This window comes from Anomalospiza imberbis, chromosome 7 (assembly GCF_031753505.1).
Source record: "Anomalospiza imberbis isolate Cuckoo-Finch-1a 21T00152 chromosome 7, ASM3175350v1, whole genome shotgun sequence".
In the NCBI taxonomy this organism is placed as follows: domain Eukaryota; kingdom Metazoa; phylum Chordata; class Aves; order Passeriformes; family Viduidae; genus Anomalospiza; species Anomalospiza imberbis.
The window spans coordinates 25,772,139-25,791,896 of NC_089687.1; the positions used below are offsets into that span (position 1 = coordinate 25,772,139).

General features: G+C 48.5%; 1 protein-coding gene and 2 long non-coding RNA genes across 10 annotated transcripts in view; all 3 read left to right on the forward strand.

Annotated features, from left to right (window-relative positions):
• Window positions 1-280: 280 nt before the first annotated feature.
• LOC137477251 (uncharacterized) lies at window positions 281-8,712 on the forward strand. The gene is made up of 3 exons (XR_011000901.1): window positions 281-713; window positions 4,628-4,832; window positions 7,537-8,712. It is a non-coding gene; the product is annotated as an uncharacterized lncRNA (long non-coding RNA).
• A 31-nt stretch (window positions 8,713-8,743) lies between these two features.
• LOC137477252 (uncharacterized) lies at window positions 8,744-12,120 on the forward strand. 2 transcript variants are annotated; one of them, XR_011000902.1, is made up of 3 exons: window positions 8,744-10,982; window positions 11,186-11,421; window positions 11,640-12,120. It is a non-coding gene; the product is annotated as an uncharacterized lncRNA (long non-coding RNA). The 2 variants fall into 2 exon arrangements; XR_011000903.1 differs by having other exon boundaries at window positions 11,285-11,421.
• A 1,394-nt stretch (window positions 12,121-13,514) lies between these two features.
• NRP2 (neuropilin 2) overlaps window positions 13,515-19,758 on the forward strand; it is an 89,318-nt gene continuing 83,074 nt past the window's right edge. For 4 of the 7 annotated variants that reach the window (XM_068196112.1, XM_068196110.1, XM_068196113.1 and 1 more), the window contains exon 1: window positions 13,516-13,941. In XM_068196112.1, the coding sequence (XP_068052213.1) occupies window positions 13,869-13,941 (73 nt within the window). In that variant the 5' untranslated portion in view covers window positions 13,516-13,868. Of the gene's footprint in view, window positions 13,942-14,281; window positions 14,340-19,758 lie in introns of those variants that run through there. The other 3 variants (XM_068196109.1, XM_068196116.1, XM_068196111.1) reach the window with 3 other exon arrangements.

Here is a 19,758-nt window from a genome sequence, read left to right on the forward strand (position 1 = left end):
AGGCTTCTTGGTCTCATGTCATGCCTTTCTCCACGGTGCAAGCAGAGAGATGCTGAGATGCAGCAGTTGGAAGACAGGAGAGTGTTAGAAGGGCAGAGAAGGTAATTTTTCAGTTCCATTTCTCCTGGACTTGGACTTGAATAGTCTGACCACAGTCATGGGCACTTGGGGATTTTCCTGTCTCCTAGAAGGTTGAGCTGTCCCCTTTCACCCTGCCAGGAGAGACCTTGGGGACTCTGCATTGCAAGGGATGGTTCTCAGTGGTGCCAGCAATTGTGATTAACTGATTGTCCTGGATGGAGGCTGGATAAAGTGTTCAGTGTAGATGTTTTACAGCTGTTCTGTGCCTTCATAAGACGGATGGCCCCAAAGCCTCGGTGCCCCTATAGCTTGACCCACATGAGTCCCTCCTGCAGAAGAGCCCCAGAGCAGGAAGGCACCATGTATGTATAGAAAAGGGCTTGAAGATCTGAGCTGTACTTTTACTCTCCCTTGGACATTATGTGTAAAAGTAACTTGTATTTGGCCTACATAACTGTAGTGCTTGGAAGTGAGAGCAAGAAAGAGATGATTTTTCACTTGGAGGCTGGAGTTCTCCAAGATTTTTGCAAACACAACACAACCCTTTCAGGTGGGAGAGACCCTTGCTGATCTCCTCTGTAGGGGAGAGCACTGGCTGAACACAAAAAATCACTGGTATTCCAAAAAGCAAGGTAAGCAAAGAAAAAAAAAAGAAACTGTTGTTTCAAATACAGGTTTCTACACAGAGTTGTATTGCATAGATGCAGTATATAGATCAATGTGTGGGCAAGCTCTGAGATTCTTGTCCTAGGTTATGTCTAAGAATTTATTTAATATTAAAAAAAATCTGCTCCTCCCTTCAATGTATATATGCTCTGTGAGAATTTCTGTGCAGACATAGATGGAATAGCCTGGAGCACTGGAAGTCTGTGCTGTGCATGCTTCATAGCCTCTCTCAGTCCCCGTGCACTTTTCAAGCTGTCTGAGTGGCCAAGGCCACAAGGAAATGCTTGCCGGTCTGTTTGTCATCTCACACCCTCAGTAAATCATCCCAGTATCATCTGGCTCAGAGCTCTTAGAAATCTGGACAACCTTGACAGAAAGTGTGGGTAATGGGCTGGGAAATCCAGCAGAAGAGTTTTGGGGAACATGAGACCACAAGATATGAGTCTTCCCTGATCTGCTGCAAGACCTTAGGTCTCTGCCCAAGAGTGCAGCTAGAAGGCAGCCCCTTAAATGGATGCCACATCAGAGATATTAACTTACCAGTGGCCTGGGTGCAATTACCCATGAAACTTCAACCTGGGATATGAGTATCACTAAGAGACAAACAATCCCATCTGCAGCCTGCCCCTTCGAGATGTCTTCTCTGTTTATAGAAAAGAAGGGGGTGGTGAGCGTCTGTTAAAATGTGTAACTTCCTGGCATCATCTTTGAGGAGTCATATCTTTCAGTGGGACTTGTCAATCAAAACTGCCTAATGGCACAGCGGTCAGTGCTCCTTACAGTGGCTGTGGCAAAGGAACAGGGATGCTAAAAATAACTTTTCTATCCCAAAATATTTTGACTTATTTGAGGGTGTATATGTAAAGGCAACACTAATATTTCATGTGGCTGGTGCCCTGCAACTAGCGCACCCCTGGGGAAGCAGCGATCTCTGGAAACCTGCAAGGAGAATAGTGGAGGGAAACCATGACCTCAGGGAGCAAAGAAAATTTTGCAAAGCAAAAAGAGATGCTTGTGTAACCTCCCATAACTACCAGCTCTGAGGTGATTGCCAGAAGAATCACTAGGTTCAGCTTAAGTTAATGAAAAAAACAGGGAAGAAAGTTGTCCTTTCCAACCTGCACCTACATTCTCATTTACCTTGGGCAAAAATAAAACACGCCTAGATATGAATTCTGCACCCGAAGTAGTGTTTTACACCAACTTGCAGAGGGTAAATGACTTCTTGTGGTATATAGCAGTGGGAATTCAGGCATGTAATGTAATAACAAGAAAGGATTTTTAGATTTGTCTCAGAAACCCTGCTAGCTCAGACATTATAAAAAAGAATGCCAAACTTTTATATCTCCGTGAACACAAGACAAGAGTAAAACTTTCTTAAAAAGAGTGAAATACGTCTCCAGTTTGAGAAGAGCTGTCTGTTTTGAGAAATTGCTGCAGAAAACATGGGCAAACAGCACCTCACATCTGAACAGCGCATTACTGTTCCTCAGTTCTTTACTTGTGTAATTAAATGCCGCATTAAATGCTTAACCAACTACTTTGCTTAGTAAAAGTTTCCTTAGTTATTTGCATGGGATGTGACAGCACCAAATCTGAGCCTCGATCAGGACTTCCAAGCAAAATCACAAAGCAGTCAGCAAGGAAAAGTCTTCTAGTGCTGCCTCTTGGGGTGAAACAGCAACACAGCAGACCAGGATGGGACATGAAAAATACAGAATGCACTTAGAGCTGACAGCCATAGTGTAATGTGACCCCAGTCACATTGGTATTTGATTAGCAAACACGACTGGGAAACAGCCCTGCTCTTAGGAGAAAGAAATCTTTCATATCCCCTACAATCAAGTCCTCAGCTTTGTTTTATCGGTGAGATGGCGTCTGAATGCTTCAGCAGAACGGGCTGTTCTACGAAGGCACATTGCCCCCCATGTGTCCCTGTGCACCGGACTTTCTCCAGCAGGGCCGGATGAAGGAGAAGCAGCCTGCAGCAATCCCAAGGAGGTCTGTGCCAGACTCTGGTGGCTTGGGAGCCTCCCAAGTGCCCACTGTGTGCAGGGTAGAGACCATCACACTGCAGAGAGGGAGAGCTTGTGAATTTGTTTGCTGGGCTTTTTAGTTCGGTTATCGGGAGGTGACTGGCAGGTGAGGAGGACACAACATTTGTGTGCTGCTGTAGGGTCACCAGCCCAAGCCACCAGTGCTGAACTCCCTCTCTCTCTGTGGGGTCTAACAGATGGACAACCAACAAGTCTTCTTCTCCTCCACCTCCTCCTCCCAAGGCTGCAGATGACGGGTTCATCCTGCACACGAGCACGGACACTTGCTAGCCTCTCCAGGGAGGAACTCAGTATAGCCAACCATCATGAAAGAATCTTTTTAGGGGGCAAAATTAGAGGCTCTAGCTTTCCTCTTCCTCCTCTTCCCCCCCTGCTGGTGCACCACACATCTGTGATATTTTATTTCAATCAGCTTTGTTTTGCTCCTGAAATCTGCCTCATTCCCTCTGTCCAGACATTTCATTCCCCTTGGAGACAAGTAAATAAGTAAATAACTGTAGTCAAAACCCTGTGTGAGTACAAAGCCTGGAGTGCTAGGAAGCAACTAGTGTATCTGATTTTCTGAAAGTCCAGGTGCAATCTCGGCAGCACGGCTACTGTCTGCCTTTCAAGCAGATGTCTTCATCTAAAGCCCCCGCCACCACCCCACTCCCTTTGTGCATCCTCACAGGGAGGACGGGAGTGGGAGACAATATAAATTAATATCCATTGGAATGACAGCAGCTGGTGCCTTGCATAGCTGCAAACACGTGTCTCAGAAGTACAGTGATTAGTCGTAAAACTGTAGAGCTGAATGTTTATGCTTGATCAATTACAGGAAAACAATAGATGATGTTTTTGTCCAAGTGGGAGTAGTGAGGGGAGGGAGGCTTCAGCCATGAGATGATTAGATAATTTTTTTTTTTTTTTGGTGTAATGATAGCTCCAGAGAATATGGGGTCTAGTTACCAAAGAGACTGGCAAACGGCAGCTTCTGAGAAACCCACTGGTTGCAGGCAGCACTTAGCAGTCTAAACCTCAAACAGATCTTCTTTTTCCAAACTTCTTAACATTTATGAGGGATGGATTCAGATGGATTCAAAGCAAGGAGCATGTGAGAATGAATTAGGCAAAGCTTTATAGTGCACAAGCATGTATGCATTATGTGTAGAGATATGGAAGGAGTTACTTTTGTCTGTTTCTATACTTAGAACCGCTCCTACTGCCCCAGTTAAGCAGAAATGCTCCTGTCAGAGCAGTGTCATGTTAGTGGCTGCAGTGTGGCACAGGAGTGTGCCTTCGGCTCCAGTTCCAATTCCTTAGCAGCACTAATTGCAAACACAGTCTGTGTCACTCCCCACATCTGCAAAAAAAAAAAAAAGAGAGTTACATTTTTGCAATAATTCTAATGGAAATGCTAATGGGATGAACAGCAATATGAGGCCAGTGGGTGACCCAGCAATTTCATCTGTGCTGGCAACAGATGACCATCTAAACCATGTTCGGGTAATTCTTCCTCTCATTAGCAGCACAATAACTCATATACACACATCCATAGGCATTTGCTATAATTTTTTAACATGGCTGGAAATAGAAGTAAGCACATGCAGTATGCAAGCGTTACAGCATGTGTTGGCTGTAAATCTGTCTGGAAGTGGCCTGATTCTGTTCCTGGTTAAAGCAGTGGGAATTTTGCCATTGACTTCAATAGAAGCAGGATGGGATTTTTTTGGACTTATTTTAATGTGGGGCTTTGTTTCTTTGGAACAAAGTTTTCAGATTCACAGCTACATTTCACCACTTTGCTTGAACTCTCGTCAATTCACCTTTCATGTGTTTAACAGATGGGGCTCCTTTGCTGCTCACCTTCTGTTTGGCATCAGAACTGTAACCAGTCTCCACTGGGTGACAGCCACCTGTGGCTGTGCTGTGGGACTGAGCCGAGAGAAGGAGAGATCTCACATGGATATTTCTGGGCACCTTTGATTCAAACATGTAAGAGCACTTGGAAGAGAAAGCCACAGCTTTCATGTTTTCAGCAGGTGAAAGGTCAAAATATTTCTTAGAGCACCTAAGATGAAGGTGAGTGGTGGTGAGGAGCATGGGGACCTCTGCTCTGCCTGCAATGTGTCTAGTATTTCTGTGTTGTGTCATGTAAAATGGGGGTAATGGCAATCGCTATGGCTTTCCCAAACTACCTGTAGCCCTTAGGGATAGCACTGTGTTGCAAGTGCTAGGATTACCTATATATATTTAGCTAAGAGTGTAAGGAAGAGGCTTATATTTGGTATATGACCATGCGTTTCTCTGCTGCTGCCACGGCAACTTTTGAAGGATTGGGCAATTTCATCAGAAATACAATTCTCCTGAAAGATTTCTAAAAACAGCTGGAGCGACAGAGGGACCATGTTAGTGCCACCATGTCAGGAAAAGCCTGAGCTCCTTTATTATACTTCCATGAATTCAGCAACATCCTAAGCACCTCTAGGAAAACAGCATTCATTTGTCCCATTGCTCACACAACTAAACGCTTCATTAGTATTCATTTTTGGTGGCCACAGTAGGAGGAGTCTAGCTCATCAAAGACTACAGTTTCAAACTGCTCTTTTCTAGTATTGTCCCTGCTCTCACTTGACTTCCTTGCTGAGCACTTTCAGCTCCCCCTTCCCAGCTGTGCCTCTGCCCTGCTCCCTACAAAGAGCCATGGGCTCCTCTGCCAACTGTCTTCTCACTTTCCAGGGAGACACCTCTTCTCCTTCACACTTTCCTAGTAGTGTGATATCTAGGCCCCCTCTCTCATTAATCACCCACAACATCCTCTCTCAACTGCTGATGCTGTTGATATCTTGTCCTTTCTCCCCACCATTCTGAAATTCCCATCACAACAAAAAACTCAGGAATGAGACAAAAAATATGCATTCTTTCAATAGGAACCCTAAAAACAGAAAGCTTTTGCAAAACTTCCCAGTCAGAACCACAGAGACTATAGTAAGACAGAAAAACCTAAGAAACAGCAGCTGTAAAATATATTTAAAAGCCTTTATTCTTTCCTATCACAATGTGGCAAAAAAGACTAAATACAGCTTTCCATTTGTTTAACTAAAAGCTGCCATTCCTCAGTCTCTTTGATGATAATGATACCCACAGTTAAAATCAAACTGCAGCACACACATAGAAAACTTTGAGCTCTGTACCAACTTTGCACAATGTATTATTAATAGCAAGGTTTGTGAACCCAAATGCTCTCAGGTGCTGAGAGCAAGGGGAAACCTGACTGTGCTGGGCTCATGCTTGATGCTGATAAATGCAGCACACTGAGGAGGCAAAAGAAAAACCTGCACCTGAGGATAGTCTGTATTACAGTAACCACTGGATCCACTGTGCTGTGCATGGGGAGAGACCAGTCAGGAGTGCAACATCAAGCAAAGAAGTCAGACAAGGGGTGAGAGGGAAAAGGTGTCAGCTGTCCCATTTTGCTGACATGGAAACGAAATGAACTATGGTAAAGGTATGGTACTAGCCACAGGGTTAGACTGGGGTAGCTCTTGGGTCATTTGTCTGGCTCAGAATGACCAAAAGACCCTACTGATTCTCCAAATCTGAAGCTGCATGGCGACAAAACCACCCCTCATTTCAGGGTGCCTGGTAACAGTTATTCTAGTGCACCTTTTTACTTCAGCAGATCCTTGCTGCTAGGTCCTAGGTTTGAACTTCGGAGAAGCACACCCTGAATGTGCAGAGGAGCCATGTGCTCCTAATGTCCTGTGAAGGCAGCTGAGCCCAAGAGTGTTTTCACCACCCTGCTGTAGAAGCTGGCCAGAAAATTATCTGCTTCCTGACTGTTGTTCTGCACTCCCAATTCCCTGGAGGACCACCTGGTGCAGTTATTTGAGGCATGGGCTTCATGGCTGCCCTATTGACTGTGAAGCAGCCTTAGCACCATTGATTTCCAGAAGAAGTTGCACTAAAAAATCAATATGATCTGTGTGAAGGATCCTGAGGAGAGAGGGATGACCCCTCTTGGGAAAAAAGATCTACCCTGCAATGATAAGGAAGCAGCCCCATCCCCAGAAGGAAAGGGGGATGAATATGATTCCAAACATTCATGGAAAGGGAAGTGAAGCAGAGTAGGGCTCCTCCAAGATTATGGATTTCTTGTCTAGGAAGTGGCATAAATGTGAGCTCTGACTTGAGATGTGCACTTATGTCAAAGGGAGGATTATGAAGACGATCTTCAGCTTGATACATTCAGAAGAGCTGTCTCCAGCAAGACCATAGTGCCACCAAGAACTTTGGAGGAAAGGAAGCATGTCCATAAGTTCTGTGTCAGACATGCTTTGGAATGTTCTCAAAACACAGGAGTGCTTGGCCATAGTGAAAACATAGCTCAGCATGGCTTACAGCTGTCAGCTGGGATCCTCTAGATCTGTTCTGATCTGTCTTTTATTAGCAGATTATGCATGGCTTTTTCGGTTATGAGATTGCTTTTTGAGGTCACTAACATATGCTAGGTGAAGTCAAGTGAAAAGCAATGGCTCCCTTGACATCCTCACCTAAGTGTTCTGTGTTAAAAACCATCTCCAAACAACAATTCAGCAGCATCAGAAGTTCCTACTTCTGATATTGCACAGGCATAGTCAAATGGCAATCTCTCCCTCAACAGTTTACAGCTCAACTAAATGCTAAAGTAATCCACAGGCTTGTCATCCATGTTGTATCTGGCTCTTGGTTTTTGTCTGCTTTGTCTCTTCAGATTGTAAACTGTTTGAGGCAAGAACTGTCTCTGAGTCTGTGTTTGGACAGAAGAGGGGTCCTGGTCCTTGCACAGCCAGGTACTATAATAAATACAAGGCACAATAATTTATTTTAAAATGAACATCAAAGAAAATAAAAGATTAAAAGGGAAAGAAAAACCTTTCACAGCTCAAGGCTTTCCCCCATGACACTGCTCCAGAAGAATGTGCTATCTGCTGGAGGGAGCTAACTGCTAACCCCAGTTGCTGGGAGGGCTGTGTGACTACCACCACGGAAGTCACGCCGGAATGTGCCTGGGATGGGGAGGGAGGAGGGGAGGGAGGGAGGGGGAAGAAGGGTGAGGTCAAAAGCTAAACCATGATAAGAAAAAGAGACATCCCTTTAAAATGCACACATGCATTTTCTTGCCAGAATCTATCAAGCCAACAGCCAAAGCATGGTAATGGCATTTTGTTTATATGAAAAGAGAAATAGCTTCTGTGCTAAGAATTTTTTTTTTTTTGCCAAGTTTCAGGCAAAGGAGAAGGGGGTCTAAGTGACTTGCTAGTTTAAGAATTTGTGTATTTTTAAGGAGGTGTTTTAGTGAGACTGGTGGGATGGCCCTTTCTAACACTGAGCACACAATCCTGTAAGTGCTTACTGCAGACTGTAACACACCATGGAAGCCAGCCTGGCACAGGACACGGCAGCACTTACAGTAAAAGACATCATGCTGGCTTTGCAGGGCTCAGCCACTTGGGTCACATCCAGCCATCAGTGAAGTTGATGGATTAACTCGCACCAGCTTCAGCAGACTTTAAATGAGGCCCTTGGTTTGTGACTCTAACTGGGTAGAGGTTCACAAATGTGCCCCTCTAATGCTGTCTATGGAAAATTTGCTATTGACCCTAACTGGAGTGTGGTCCAAGTGGAGCTTGTCCAGAATGAAGCTGCCCATGTGCTGCTCTGTGGGTAGCAACCACAGTCAGTGGGCCATTTTGGGTGCTTTGAGCAGGTGAACATATAGAGCCACCTCACGCCAGAAGCTTTTTGATTTTTCAAGAATCTTAACTGCACCCAACAGTTACAGTGGCTTAAGATACTCAAGCCCCAGTCAAAGCTCACAGTAGCAAAGCCCACAGAATTTCCAGGGTCTGTTGGAGGAACAGACGGCCTTTACAGCTCCATGGTCTCCTCTTTGTAGCTGAGGACAAGTTGTGGGAAATCATCACCCTCTTTACAAGCCGGGGGACCAGTGGGTGTGGGGAGAAGGAGCCAAAGTAGACAGGAACCAAGCGGGTTATGTGTGGAGATGGGGTCAGGAGTGATGGTTTCCTGCAGGCTTGGGGTTTTGCTGCAGTGGCTTCTGATGCCCTTAGCAAAGTAATATGCCTGCTGCTACACGACAGCAATTCAGGATCTGTCCTTCCAGCCTGGGTCACTGTGTGCCCCACTCCCCTCCTCCATTTTCTCCTCCAGGTCCATTCACTGTGCCAAACAACAGCATGCAATCATCTTGTGGGGGTTATTTCTGCCTAATATACCCACCCAGTGGGATTTCGGTGAACGTTAAAGTGGTAGATGGAGCCTTTAATGAAGTTAACCTGCTGATACCAGGAGAGCATTTGGTTGAAGTATACCTGAAAGCCCAGGATTACACAGCAGCTGCTTCAAAAGAACCCACTGCCTCCTTTCATACCACTGCTGTATTGAGAAATAATACAGCACCTTTATATTCTGCCTAATTTAGTCAGCTTGCTGAGGTCTGAAAGCTTTCTTTATTAACTCTGAAGATGCAGGGTTTTTCCTCCCCCGTGTCAGTACCACTGCCTCCCCGCACAGTCTGCTACATGGAGCAAGCCCTCAGCAGCCCCTCTGCACCCCTCTGCACCCCTCCCGTGGCTCAGCACCTCCTGAGCCGCCAGGAATCGCCCTCCTTCTCTCCGCTAATCCCATGAAAGATTTTAACTCCACTGGTTTTCTTCCTCCCTGTTTCCTGCCGTTTATGCATTTTCCCCCCATCCCCTTGTTCTGTATCTTTGTTTCTTTCACCACCCCCCTTCTCCACTCTTCTTTTATTACCTCTGCTTTTTTCCCTCCTTCTTTTCATTTCTCCTTTCCAAGCTGCCTCGGCACTCCCCTCTTTTCCCCTGCGGCAGTCAGTGGTGCTCCCGTACTCTCCCCAGAGCCAGTCGCTAGCACCTGGCACCGCAGCAGGGCAGCGCTGGCCCAGGACCCGCGAGGCTGCCTGAGCTTCAGGCCACACCACAGCCGGGCAGTGGGAGAACTGCACGCCAGCAGTGCTCCCCCTGTATCAAACATCTGTGTGCAGGAGAGGCAGGGGGAGAAAGCAGCTCCATGCTGCCAGGAAGATAGGCTGGCAGCTGGAAAAATGGGGGGGACATGTTAGAAGGAGGTGAGCAATAACAGGGCGAGTGGGCAATAACAGGGCAGGAGTGGGGTGGGAGGACAATAATGGGATGAGCAAGCACTTGCCAGCTACAGCACCCAAGAGCTGAGGGGGCAGCCTCTGGGCTTGCTCTGCAGCCGCTGCTTAGCAGATTAGCAGATGTGGTACTCCCCATGAAAAATTAACAGGCCAGCTTACTAATTAAGCCACCTCTAGACTGAAAGTTTATGGACTTGAATGCAATGTGCTGAACTGCTTTGTCCAAGTTGTGGTAGTGGCCTGCTTTTTTAAGTATGGACAAATTCCCCAGCAAACAGTCTGGTTGAAGGCTACGGCTAATGGGATGCTAAGGTAATTATCAGCTATTTGTGGCTATAAAATGAGATCTCATAATCATGCACCTGATAGATTAATAAAAACATTTTATATTATGCACTTAGAGCTTTTTAGCTGAGGATCTCAAAGCACTGTCTGGAGGAGGAGAAGTGCAACAAGAAGCCTGCATTTCTGTGAGGAACTGGGAGACATCCCACCCCGTCTGCCCCCATGCCCTGCGCTCCTGCTCCTTGGATACCCTGCCAAAAATGTTTGAGTCCCTGCTCTCCTGCTGACTGACAATACTTATGGTTTTATCTAGGCTGGGTATCATTTTTCCCCTCTCTCATTCCTAACCCTGTTTCAGTCCTGCCGTATTGTTTTCTCTGGAAGGCTGTCAAGATCTGCTTTGGAAATAGTATGTTTTGACATAAAACTGGGGGAGACACCCTGTTTGTCCAACTACTCTGGAGCCCAGAGAAGGTTACAGGAATACATGATGCCTTGGTTTGAATTTTATTTTCTTTTAAAGCAGGATTGAGAAAGGCTCTAAGGAAAATCTTGGGGATTTCCTGCTATACAGACACCTCCTGATGGTCAGTTCATGGGGAGAGAAGGACTCATTTAGAAAGAGGAAGCTGTGATTGAAAATAAATGAGGCTGCATGATCAATGTTTAAAAGGAGCTGCAATTAGAGGGAGGAGAAGAGCAGAGCTGCAGAGTGCCAGGGAAAACCCTAGGTACACAGGCCCTCGGGTCAGCAGCAGGGAACTAGGCAGTGTCTGAGGAGGCTTTCTGCTGGAAGGGAGGAGTGATGGGGGAAATTTCACTGCATCACAGCTCTGACTAATGCTTCAGCTGCAAAATTCCTTCAACCAAATTTAATGCAGATGGTACGTTAAATATTACAGTACCATGAAATTGCATATTGTCTCATTTTCAGTGAGGTTTTGTGGATGTTTCTGACATACAGACATGGAAAAAAGCTGCAGTTCCCGATGGGTTTGGTGAGTGCTTACTTGTGGGTTTTAAAAACCCGCAGGAGGACTGAGCAGAGCCCTGAGCCCTTTGGCAGAAGCAGGACTTCCCAGCATGGAGAGTTGATGAGGTCCAGCCTGCCTTGGGGCACGGAGCAAGGTCCACCGCAGCAGCAGCAGCTGCCCCTGGAAACAGGCAGAGGTAAGCTCATGGTACATAGCATCACCTTGTGCTCAGTGCGTTCAAACCTGAGAGAGGGTCGGAGTATTAAATGCTCCCAAAATAAGTATTTTTTACATTCTTCTACCTGAGCTGGAGTAATAGGTATCACCAGCTCTATTACCATCCTGTCCTGAACACTTGCAGTGGTAGAAACTAAGTAGCCTGGTTCTTTAGTTGTGCCTTTCCTTTACTGACAGTGGCATGCTGGGGAGAGGAGACTTGAGATCCGACACTAAACACAGGGCTGGATTTGTGGAGAGCAATTGAAAAGCAGCTGAGAGAAGCCTCTGTGGAGCAGCAGGTAACTTCATTTCCCAACACCATTTTCTTTCCTAGGGTTATCTTTTCTTCATCCAGTAACAGATCAGAGCTGTTATCAGTTCAAGGTTTTGTTTGCCCTCTTCTATTGACCTTAACCGGGGAAAACTGAACATAATGGAAGAAAAATTGCCCCTGTGCCATATGGTACGTGAGATGGGGCTGTCTCTGATTAGGGCTTGGTAACCTCTTCCTTTTCCATGCATGTCTTAAGAAAGGAATGATTCATGCTGTGGGTTTATATTACACTCTGATATCTGTGTTATGTTTTGCAAGGGCTATTTTTACACGCAAAAAATCACACTTTGCTAGCTTGATAGTAGTCTAACTATAAGCGAGTAGTAAATAACAGTTGCATAATTCCACATCAAAATATAATAAATAAGACAGTAGACTCTATTGCCACTGGCTTTGCATTGACTTCATCAGGTTTTGGAGCTCATTTGAGCCACAGAAGATGTAAAATCAGGTATCAAAACACATAGAAGGAAGAAGGATGCTACAGCCCTCAGGGTAATGGCTGAAATATCAGATCTATCTGTCAGGCCAAATCTGTTGCTGTCAATGAACTTCCACTGGCCTCAGAGGAACTCTAAGCGTTTGTGTTGTGTGAATGTGCTTAAGCAGGTTGGCATCGTGATTTCATTGACGTGAGCTGGTAATGTTACTTGTAACTGATAGACAGCAGAGTACAAAATAATTAGTCTCATCACCCTAAATGAATACCAGTGAAGTGTTCTTACTTTCCCTCTCACCCACACAATGATGTATCTCACTTCTGCCACATGCCAGTATCTTTTCACTAATTACCAACTTAAAAAAACTGAGATAACATAGCTTTAATAGTTTTGTCTACTGTTTATTTGGAAGTTGGAATCTAAAATCTAGGGACTTATCAACAACATAAAGGAATTGTTTTTAAACAGCTTTTTGGTGCAGGGTTTAAGGCTCATTTCACTTGCTTTGAAATTTCACATCTCAAAGAGGATGGAGGTGTGAGCCCCAGTTTGCCAGATACCAGCTTTTAAGCCTGTTGTGGTCTGTGAATATAAGCAACAGGTTAACGCACGATCCCAGAAGTTCCAGTTCAGTCAGAGACTCCCCACCCTCACAAGGCAAAGGCGAACAAACTTTAGGAGCACTGCTAGGATGACTATGTGAACACCGCTCTCGGTTTGTGTTTTTAAAGAGCATCTCGAAGAAAACGGGTTTGGAGCGTAGAAGTCAACTGTGGCGCAGTCCCAGAGGGGGTTTGCATTTGTCCCTTGTAGCAGCCTTTGCACCGCACCGTGGGTGCCAGGAGCTAGGCAGCGCGTTCTTCTCGCTGCCGCTCTCCGCTCTCGCAGGCGGCTCTGGTCGAGGCTCGGCGCTTCTGGGTCTCGGCCGGCAGCGGCGGAAGCCCACGAGCAGGGACAATCCTTGTCCTGATGCTCCCCCATCCGACAATTTCTGGGTGTCTCCCTTCGCACAGCCGACTCTTTTGCCGTTATTTCCATCGGGTTTGGTTCCTGCCCGCGCTGCGGGCCGTCAGCGCCCGAGCTGGGGCCGGCCGGCACCCGCGGCACGGCAGCGCGGCTGGGGCGCGCCCGGTTCCGCGGGGCCAGTCCGCGCCCCGCGCTGCCCCGACCCCCGCGCTGCGGGGCGGCCGCGCTGCCCGCGGGCGGGGCGGGCGGGGCGGGGCGCGGGGGCGGCGCGGTGCGCGGGCGCGGGGCGGTGCGCGGGCGGGCGGGGGGGCGCGGGGGGCGGCGCCGGCACTCGGCGCTGACAGCCACATGCCGCCCTGCCTGAAAAGGCTGCGAGGCGCCGGCGGGGAGGGAGAGGAGGCGCAGACGGCGCCCCAGCCCGCACCACCGCCGCCGCGCCCCAGGGGATGCGGAGGCGCCGGCCCCGCGGGTCGCCCTAGGGGAGAGGCGCTCCGCCGGCACCGCCCGCCCCGCAGCCCCGCTGCGGGGAACGCCGCCGCCCCTCGCTGAGCCCCGCCGGAGCTGGTCACGAGTGGGGCGCCCACACGGGGCGCGGCGCGCCCGAGGTAGAGAGGCGAAGCCCGGCCCCGCAGCCTCGGGTCTGGCGTTGGGGGTTTCGGGTTTTTTTATAATTTGTTCCGGAGGATGGATACATTTCTTCTCGCCTGGGGATTTCTAGGGCTGTGCTTGCCCGGCTCTGGAGGCACGGCGGAGACAGGTAAGGCACCCTCAGGAATCTGGGATGCCCCCGTCCGCCCAACTTTCGGGCTCCCGGGCGCGGTCCTGGTCTCACGCATAGATGCTTTACGTGGGAATAAATTTAGGGAACGCATGAGCGATCGGCCGCGCCACGCAGCTTTCGCAGCACGGGTTTTGGAGGGGCTCATGCGTGTGCCGGGCGGGGATGGCGCACCCCCGGCAAGGAGCGCAGCGGTTGCCGCCGCGCGGCTCCCAACGCCCGGCGTGGAGGGGCGAGGGGATGGAGCCGCACTGGAAAGTTGCGTGCTGTTTTTCTGGGGAGCTGCGGGGAATGGAGGGGAAGCGGTAGGGACATGTCGAACACCCGCATCTGAATGTCCGCGGCCCCGCGCCGGTTGCAACCTCGGGAAACTTTAGGTGAGAAATTAAAATCGTCTGGCGGGAGCAGGCAGCCGGGGCCGTGCAGAGCTGGGAGCGGGCGAAGCTTAGCGGCGGCACCCTCGGGAAAGGCTGCCCGCGGTACGTGCGGGACCTGTACGCACTTTGCAAACGCTGGGCTGTCCCGGGACAAGGCGGGTTCATGGCACGTATTGGGACGCGAGTGTGTTTTTCTGTTCCTCGCTGACGAGCTAGGTCGGACAGTCAGGAGGTGCAGGGATGAAACCCGTCTTCGCGTTGCTTCGGCATGGGGACAGGAGTGGGGCAGGCTGACGCTGGGCCCTGTGCTCCCCGGCCACTGGGTTTGAATCTCGCTAGTGGGGGCAATAGGGTCCCTATCTGGAATAGTCTCTGGAGGAAAAGGATTTGCCGTCCAGTGCTCTCTCGGGGCTTCTTCTGTGCCCAGGAGCTGCCTGGCAGGACGGTAGTGCCAAGCCAGCAGCTGCTGAGCTGTGGATTTGCCTTCCCGTTAGTCGGGGCCTCGGGACATGGCTCAGGGCCCTGAGCTGCGGTCTGACCCGAGCAGCGTTAGATGATGGCAGAGTACATTCTGCCTTCTGCCCCGGAGCTGTGTGGCCACCCAACTTCTCCTTGAAAAGGGGAAGTGAGGGAGTCTCTGCTGCCTGAGAAAATCCCTCTCTTTTGCAGTGCGATGCACAGACATTGCCGATAAACATTCGGCTACCGGTTGGCATCACCTCCTTCCTTACAGTTAAAAAGGAAAGAAAAAAAAATCCGATCTTTTGTTCAAGCAGGAAAACGAATAGGCACTTGATGGGATGAAGAGAAAGGGCAGTGTCCTGGTAGCCCCTTGCTAAGTGCAACAGTGTTTTCAGATGATCCCTGTTGCAGAAGCAGTGTCTGATCTCCGGAGTAGGTTTTGTGCTGTGGCAGATCGGGCTGTAACCTGAGGCTGGCTCCTGAGGGTGCACTGGCCAGTCTGGTTGTGATCCGGTGGCCGCTGAGCCCGAGTGTGTGCCTGTGCCCGAGTGTGTGTCTGTGTCCATGTGTTCACCTCCTTCTATCCTGGAGCGAGTTCGGCATCAGGACTGTTAACTAGGAAGAGGTTTGAGGAAACCGTGTCCCTCGGGCCATTCAGGCGCTGTAAGCAGTGTTTATTTGAATGCGGGGCTTTCCCGGCTAAGCAGAGCATCACATGGTGTTGGAACCAGCAAGGAAGTTGTCTCTCTGTGGCCGACACCAGCGGTGGTTTGGCGAGATAATGATGCGTGGCTGCAAATCCGGTCAAATTACTTTATTGCCAGCACGGCGAGCAAAGGTACGGGGTAATGGGATGCAAACCTCGATCAGGCTACACTCAGCTTCAGTAAATTAGCCAGCCTAGTAAGGGAAACATGCCAGGGGTAGATGGATTTATGTTTCAGTCTGGTGTATCTGAAAGCCTTCCCCCATTATGGAAGTCCCTCTTTAGGTTCCCTAAGGGAGCTTAGTAGAGAGGGGAGACGCTTTTAATAGACAATAATATGATAATCCTCACGGAAAAAAAACCTCATGCAATATTTCTACAGTAAGAGATAAACAGTGCAGCTGCCAATTTGTATGTAGCCAAGCAAACCCTGAGATAACCATGGAGGAGAGTGGGTGGGAGACCCGTGAAGATAAATCTGAAGGTTCGATGGCTGTGTGTTTTTCATTTTCCCGTAAAAAGCAATAAAGTAAGAAAGTAACAGATTTGAGTGACCCAAGTACTGAGCCGTTCAGATGATGTTTATGCAGCTCTGAGCAAAGCCTACTCTGAAGCCTTCCAAATAGTTTACTTAAAAGCTATTATTTTTAGTAGTGACTTAGGAGATGTAGCAAGGTGGGGAGTGGGACCAAAACAAATTGCTGCCAAGCAAGCGCACGGCCACACATACAAACATGCACACACACACCCACACAAGTACTGAGTGTAGTGCCTTATGCCTGTGTGCTGTTAACTCAGCTCTTACTGGAAACAAAAGCTTTTTTAGACTAGGAATCAGATAGTTGTCAGAGCATCACTGAAAACCATTGATACAAGCTCGGTGGGGGGCTCTGACCCAGGTTAGGATGCTGCATTTTGTTTTCTTGGTTTTACGGCTACAGAAAATCATGGTATGTGGTGTCTGGAGTGACAGGCATGCATATTGGTCCCAGAAGGCTCTATGGAGGCGCTTCCCATCTCCCTGCCTTGCTCCTTCTGCCACCCCTTCCACCCCTCCCCCGCCCCCCCCAAATCCTCCTTCCCAATATCTTCTCTGTGTTTGGCACCTTGTGTGTGTGTGGCTTTAGAAGGTTAAAAAGAGAAAGCACCCCACTTTGTTGGGCTGGAGAAGGCAGCACTTCCCGTCCCGGCAGGCGGGTGGATTGGTTTCCTAACAGAAACCTCCAGTGCACCGGGACATGATGGCCTTGTACTGCAGATAGCTTGAGAGGAGAAAGCATCCTTCATGGGGTTTAGGAAGCTGTCAGGTTCAGATAAGGCTGGGATCCTATCCTGTGGGACCCACAGTTGTATTAATAAGGAAAAATTAATTTTTAAGCACTGGGATTGCTGCCAAATTATATGACCTCTGACAGACCAGCTGTGCTAGGAAAATAAATTGTCTACATCTGAGACCCATGATCCTATCTGAAATCAAAATAGAAAAAAGTTGTCATCTAGCCACGGTGGTGGGGGCAGATTGCAGCAACCTGAGAGCAAACTGGAAGCTGTTAAACTTCTTCTCCATTGTGTAGTGAAGTCACCACCACCGTGCCCCCATGGAGCCTTGGGAATACAGTTGTCTAATCCGGGAAGTGCAGAGAGCTGATGTGCCTGCACACACCCAAACTGGGGCTGATGGTGTCAGCACGGGGGTGGGGGCAGAAGTGGGGTGTGAACGTTTCCAGCTCCATCCTCACTCTGTAACAGCCCTTTGACACATTTCTAATTATAATACACACACACAGACAAAGAGGTAGCTGGGCTATTTTCGAAATCCCTGTCTACACCCTGGTGGAAACCGCAATACTAGCAACAACATAAATCAGGGCTGTTGCTAACAGTGTTGCACACGGCTTAGCGCTACAGTAGCATGGGTTTAATCACACTCAGAATCAAAGGGTCAGCCTGCTCCCTGCCTGAGCCAAAGCGCAATCTCGGAAGGCCAGACCCTGAGCCGGGCTTGATGCCTGTGCTGTGAAAAGACACAAACACAGACACGGAGGAGAGGTTTGTCAGCACGAGGTCAGCAGGCACGGGGCCAAACACTCGAAATCACAACTTGGATCTGTAACCCTTTCTATGTGCAAGCGGTGCCCATGAATCAGGGATGACAGCTAGAGTAATGCTGGGATGCTGGGCTCCAGCTACAGCCTTGGTGAGGTGACCTCTTCCCAAGCAGTTTGGGAAAAGGGGTACAAGCAACAGGTTGGCATGTAAAATAGCCTGAAGTATAACTTGCAGGGGTGGATAGCTGTAAGGATTTTCTGTCTGGCTGCATCTTCCCCTGTCATCATACTTGATGAGTCAAAGAAAATGGGCTCCAGAGATAAAATACTGGGCTCCAGGTCTTTGAAACCTGCCCTCATTTCTCCCTGTGCATTTGAGACAAAGGCAAGACATCTGCCCAGCTGTTCTGGTGGGTCACCCCTCGCTGTGAAATGCTGTCTTTGTAGGGCTTGAATGCTTGCCCTTTTCTATGTCCCTTCTAGGAAGATGGTGAAGCCAAAAGGATGCTGTCCTTTTATTCTGCTTACATTTTATTGAAAGTCTTCTTTGAACCCCCTTTTTTTAAAGGGATGCATGCAGAAAGAGGAAGGAGGAAAACCCCTTCTGCATGTAGACACACGCACACACACATAATCTCCCTGATTCCTCCTATCTCAGGCACACGGATCTCTACCTTTCCTCTTATACACAGAGCCACACCAGCCTTGCTGCTGCCACACACACACACTTCTGCATCCATCCCTTCTCTGCGCCATCCCTCGCAAACCCAGAGCCCCTTGACAACTTCCACCCTCATGCACACCCCAAGCTCGCTGCAGCTTTCCTCCCTTTCTGTTTGACTGCTGAATATGTGCTCAGCAGGTAACAATGTGTTTAAGACACTCACCAGAATGTGCAATAACTTTGACAGCGTGGTCAAATCCAGCTGCTGCTGAGCCTCACCACCAGCACCAAAGACTGAAGCCACCACCGCTCAGCAGCGTGCATGGGGGGACCCATGGCAGGGCTCTCTGAGTGGCTCAGGAGGGGCTGCTTCCCCTTCCCTCCTCTCCCGTCCATGGGGCTCTTTGCAGCCAAGGTACTGCATTATGCTCTGAGGCTCCAGCAGGGCCCCTGGGAGGGAGGGCCAAGCCAGGGATGTTGTGAGATTGAGAGGCTCTGCCAGCTGCTGTGGGAAAGAGTCAGGGGTAAACTGCCACTGCCTGATGGGGAAAAAAGGATTCAGTTTCAGAATGGACCCTGACAGATGAGTTCAAAAGGTGTGAGGAAGCTGGGAGGGTGTGGGGGGAGATGAGAGATGAGATAAGCTTTTTTTTTCTTGTTGGAATTTTTGTAATAATAATACTAATTAGTATTTCAGAGGCATTGAACACCTTTCATCAAGCCTGAAGCTCTTTAGAGAGGAATCCTAGGGGAATCCTTTTTCCATATGTACAACTAGAAATGTCTCTTGTCTCCATGGCCCTTGAATGAGTTTGTTATTGACAGTATTAATGGGGATGGCTCAGCAAATTTTCACCATCATATTTTTTCCTCATGTAGCCTATAGGTAGGGTGGCAGGCTGCCATGCAGGAAGGTTCAAGCTTCTGTTTCCCTGCTTGCAGTACGGGAGAGTTTTACTCAGAAACTGCCTGATGTGCAGCTTGAGGGTCTCCTGAAGCTGCCACCTATTCCTGGGAGATGGCAGTGTATTTCCATGAGATTTCAAGCCCCTGGGAGCCTAACAGAGAGGCAGGCATGATTTCTCCAAGTTCAAAATGCAGTTATCTGCCTCCCTTGCATGTGTGCACACACACTCGCATGCTCTCTGGGATGATTACTGGAGCAGCCAGGAGTTGCAATTCCAGACCCACAGATTACATTCGCAGGCAAGCTGGGAGAATTGTGTGTACACGTATCTATAGAAAGACTATCACTATTAAGTTGGTTACCCTATTGGAATTGCATTTGCCTCTGATATAAGATGACAAATAATAAAGTTAGTGAAGGTGGATAAACACAATATAAAATCTCATCAAAGATATAAGACAGAGGTTGGACAGGATAGACATTTAAAGGTCAAAGTTGTCACTGGCTTAAGTGCTATACAGCGATGTCAGCCCCTGGAAGGTGGCTATCCAGAGCCCCAGGAGTAGAAATCAGCTGAACTCCAGTGATTTCAAAGCAAATTACTTGGATTTGCATGCAGGATTTGGCCCTCT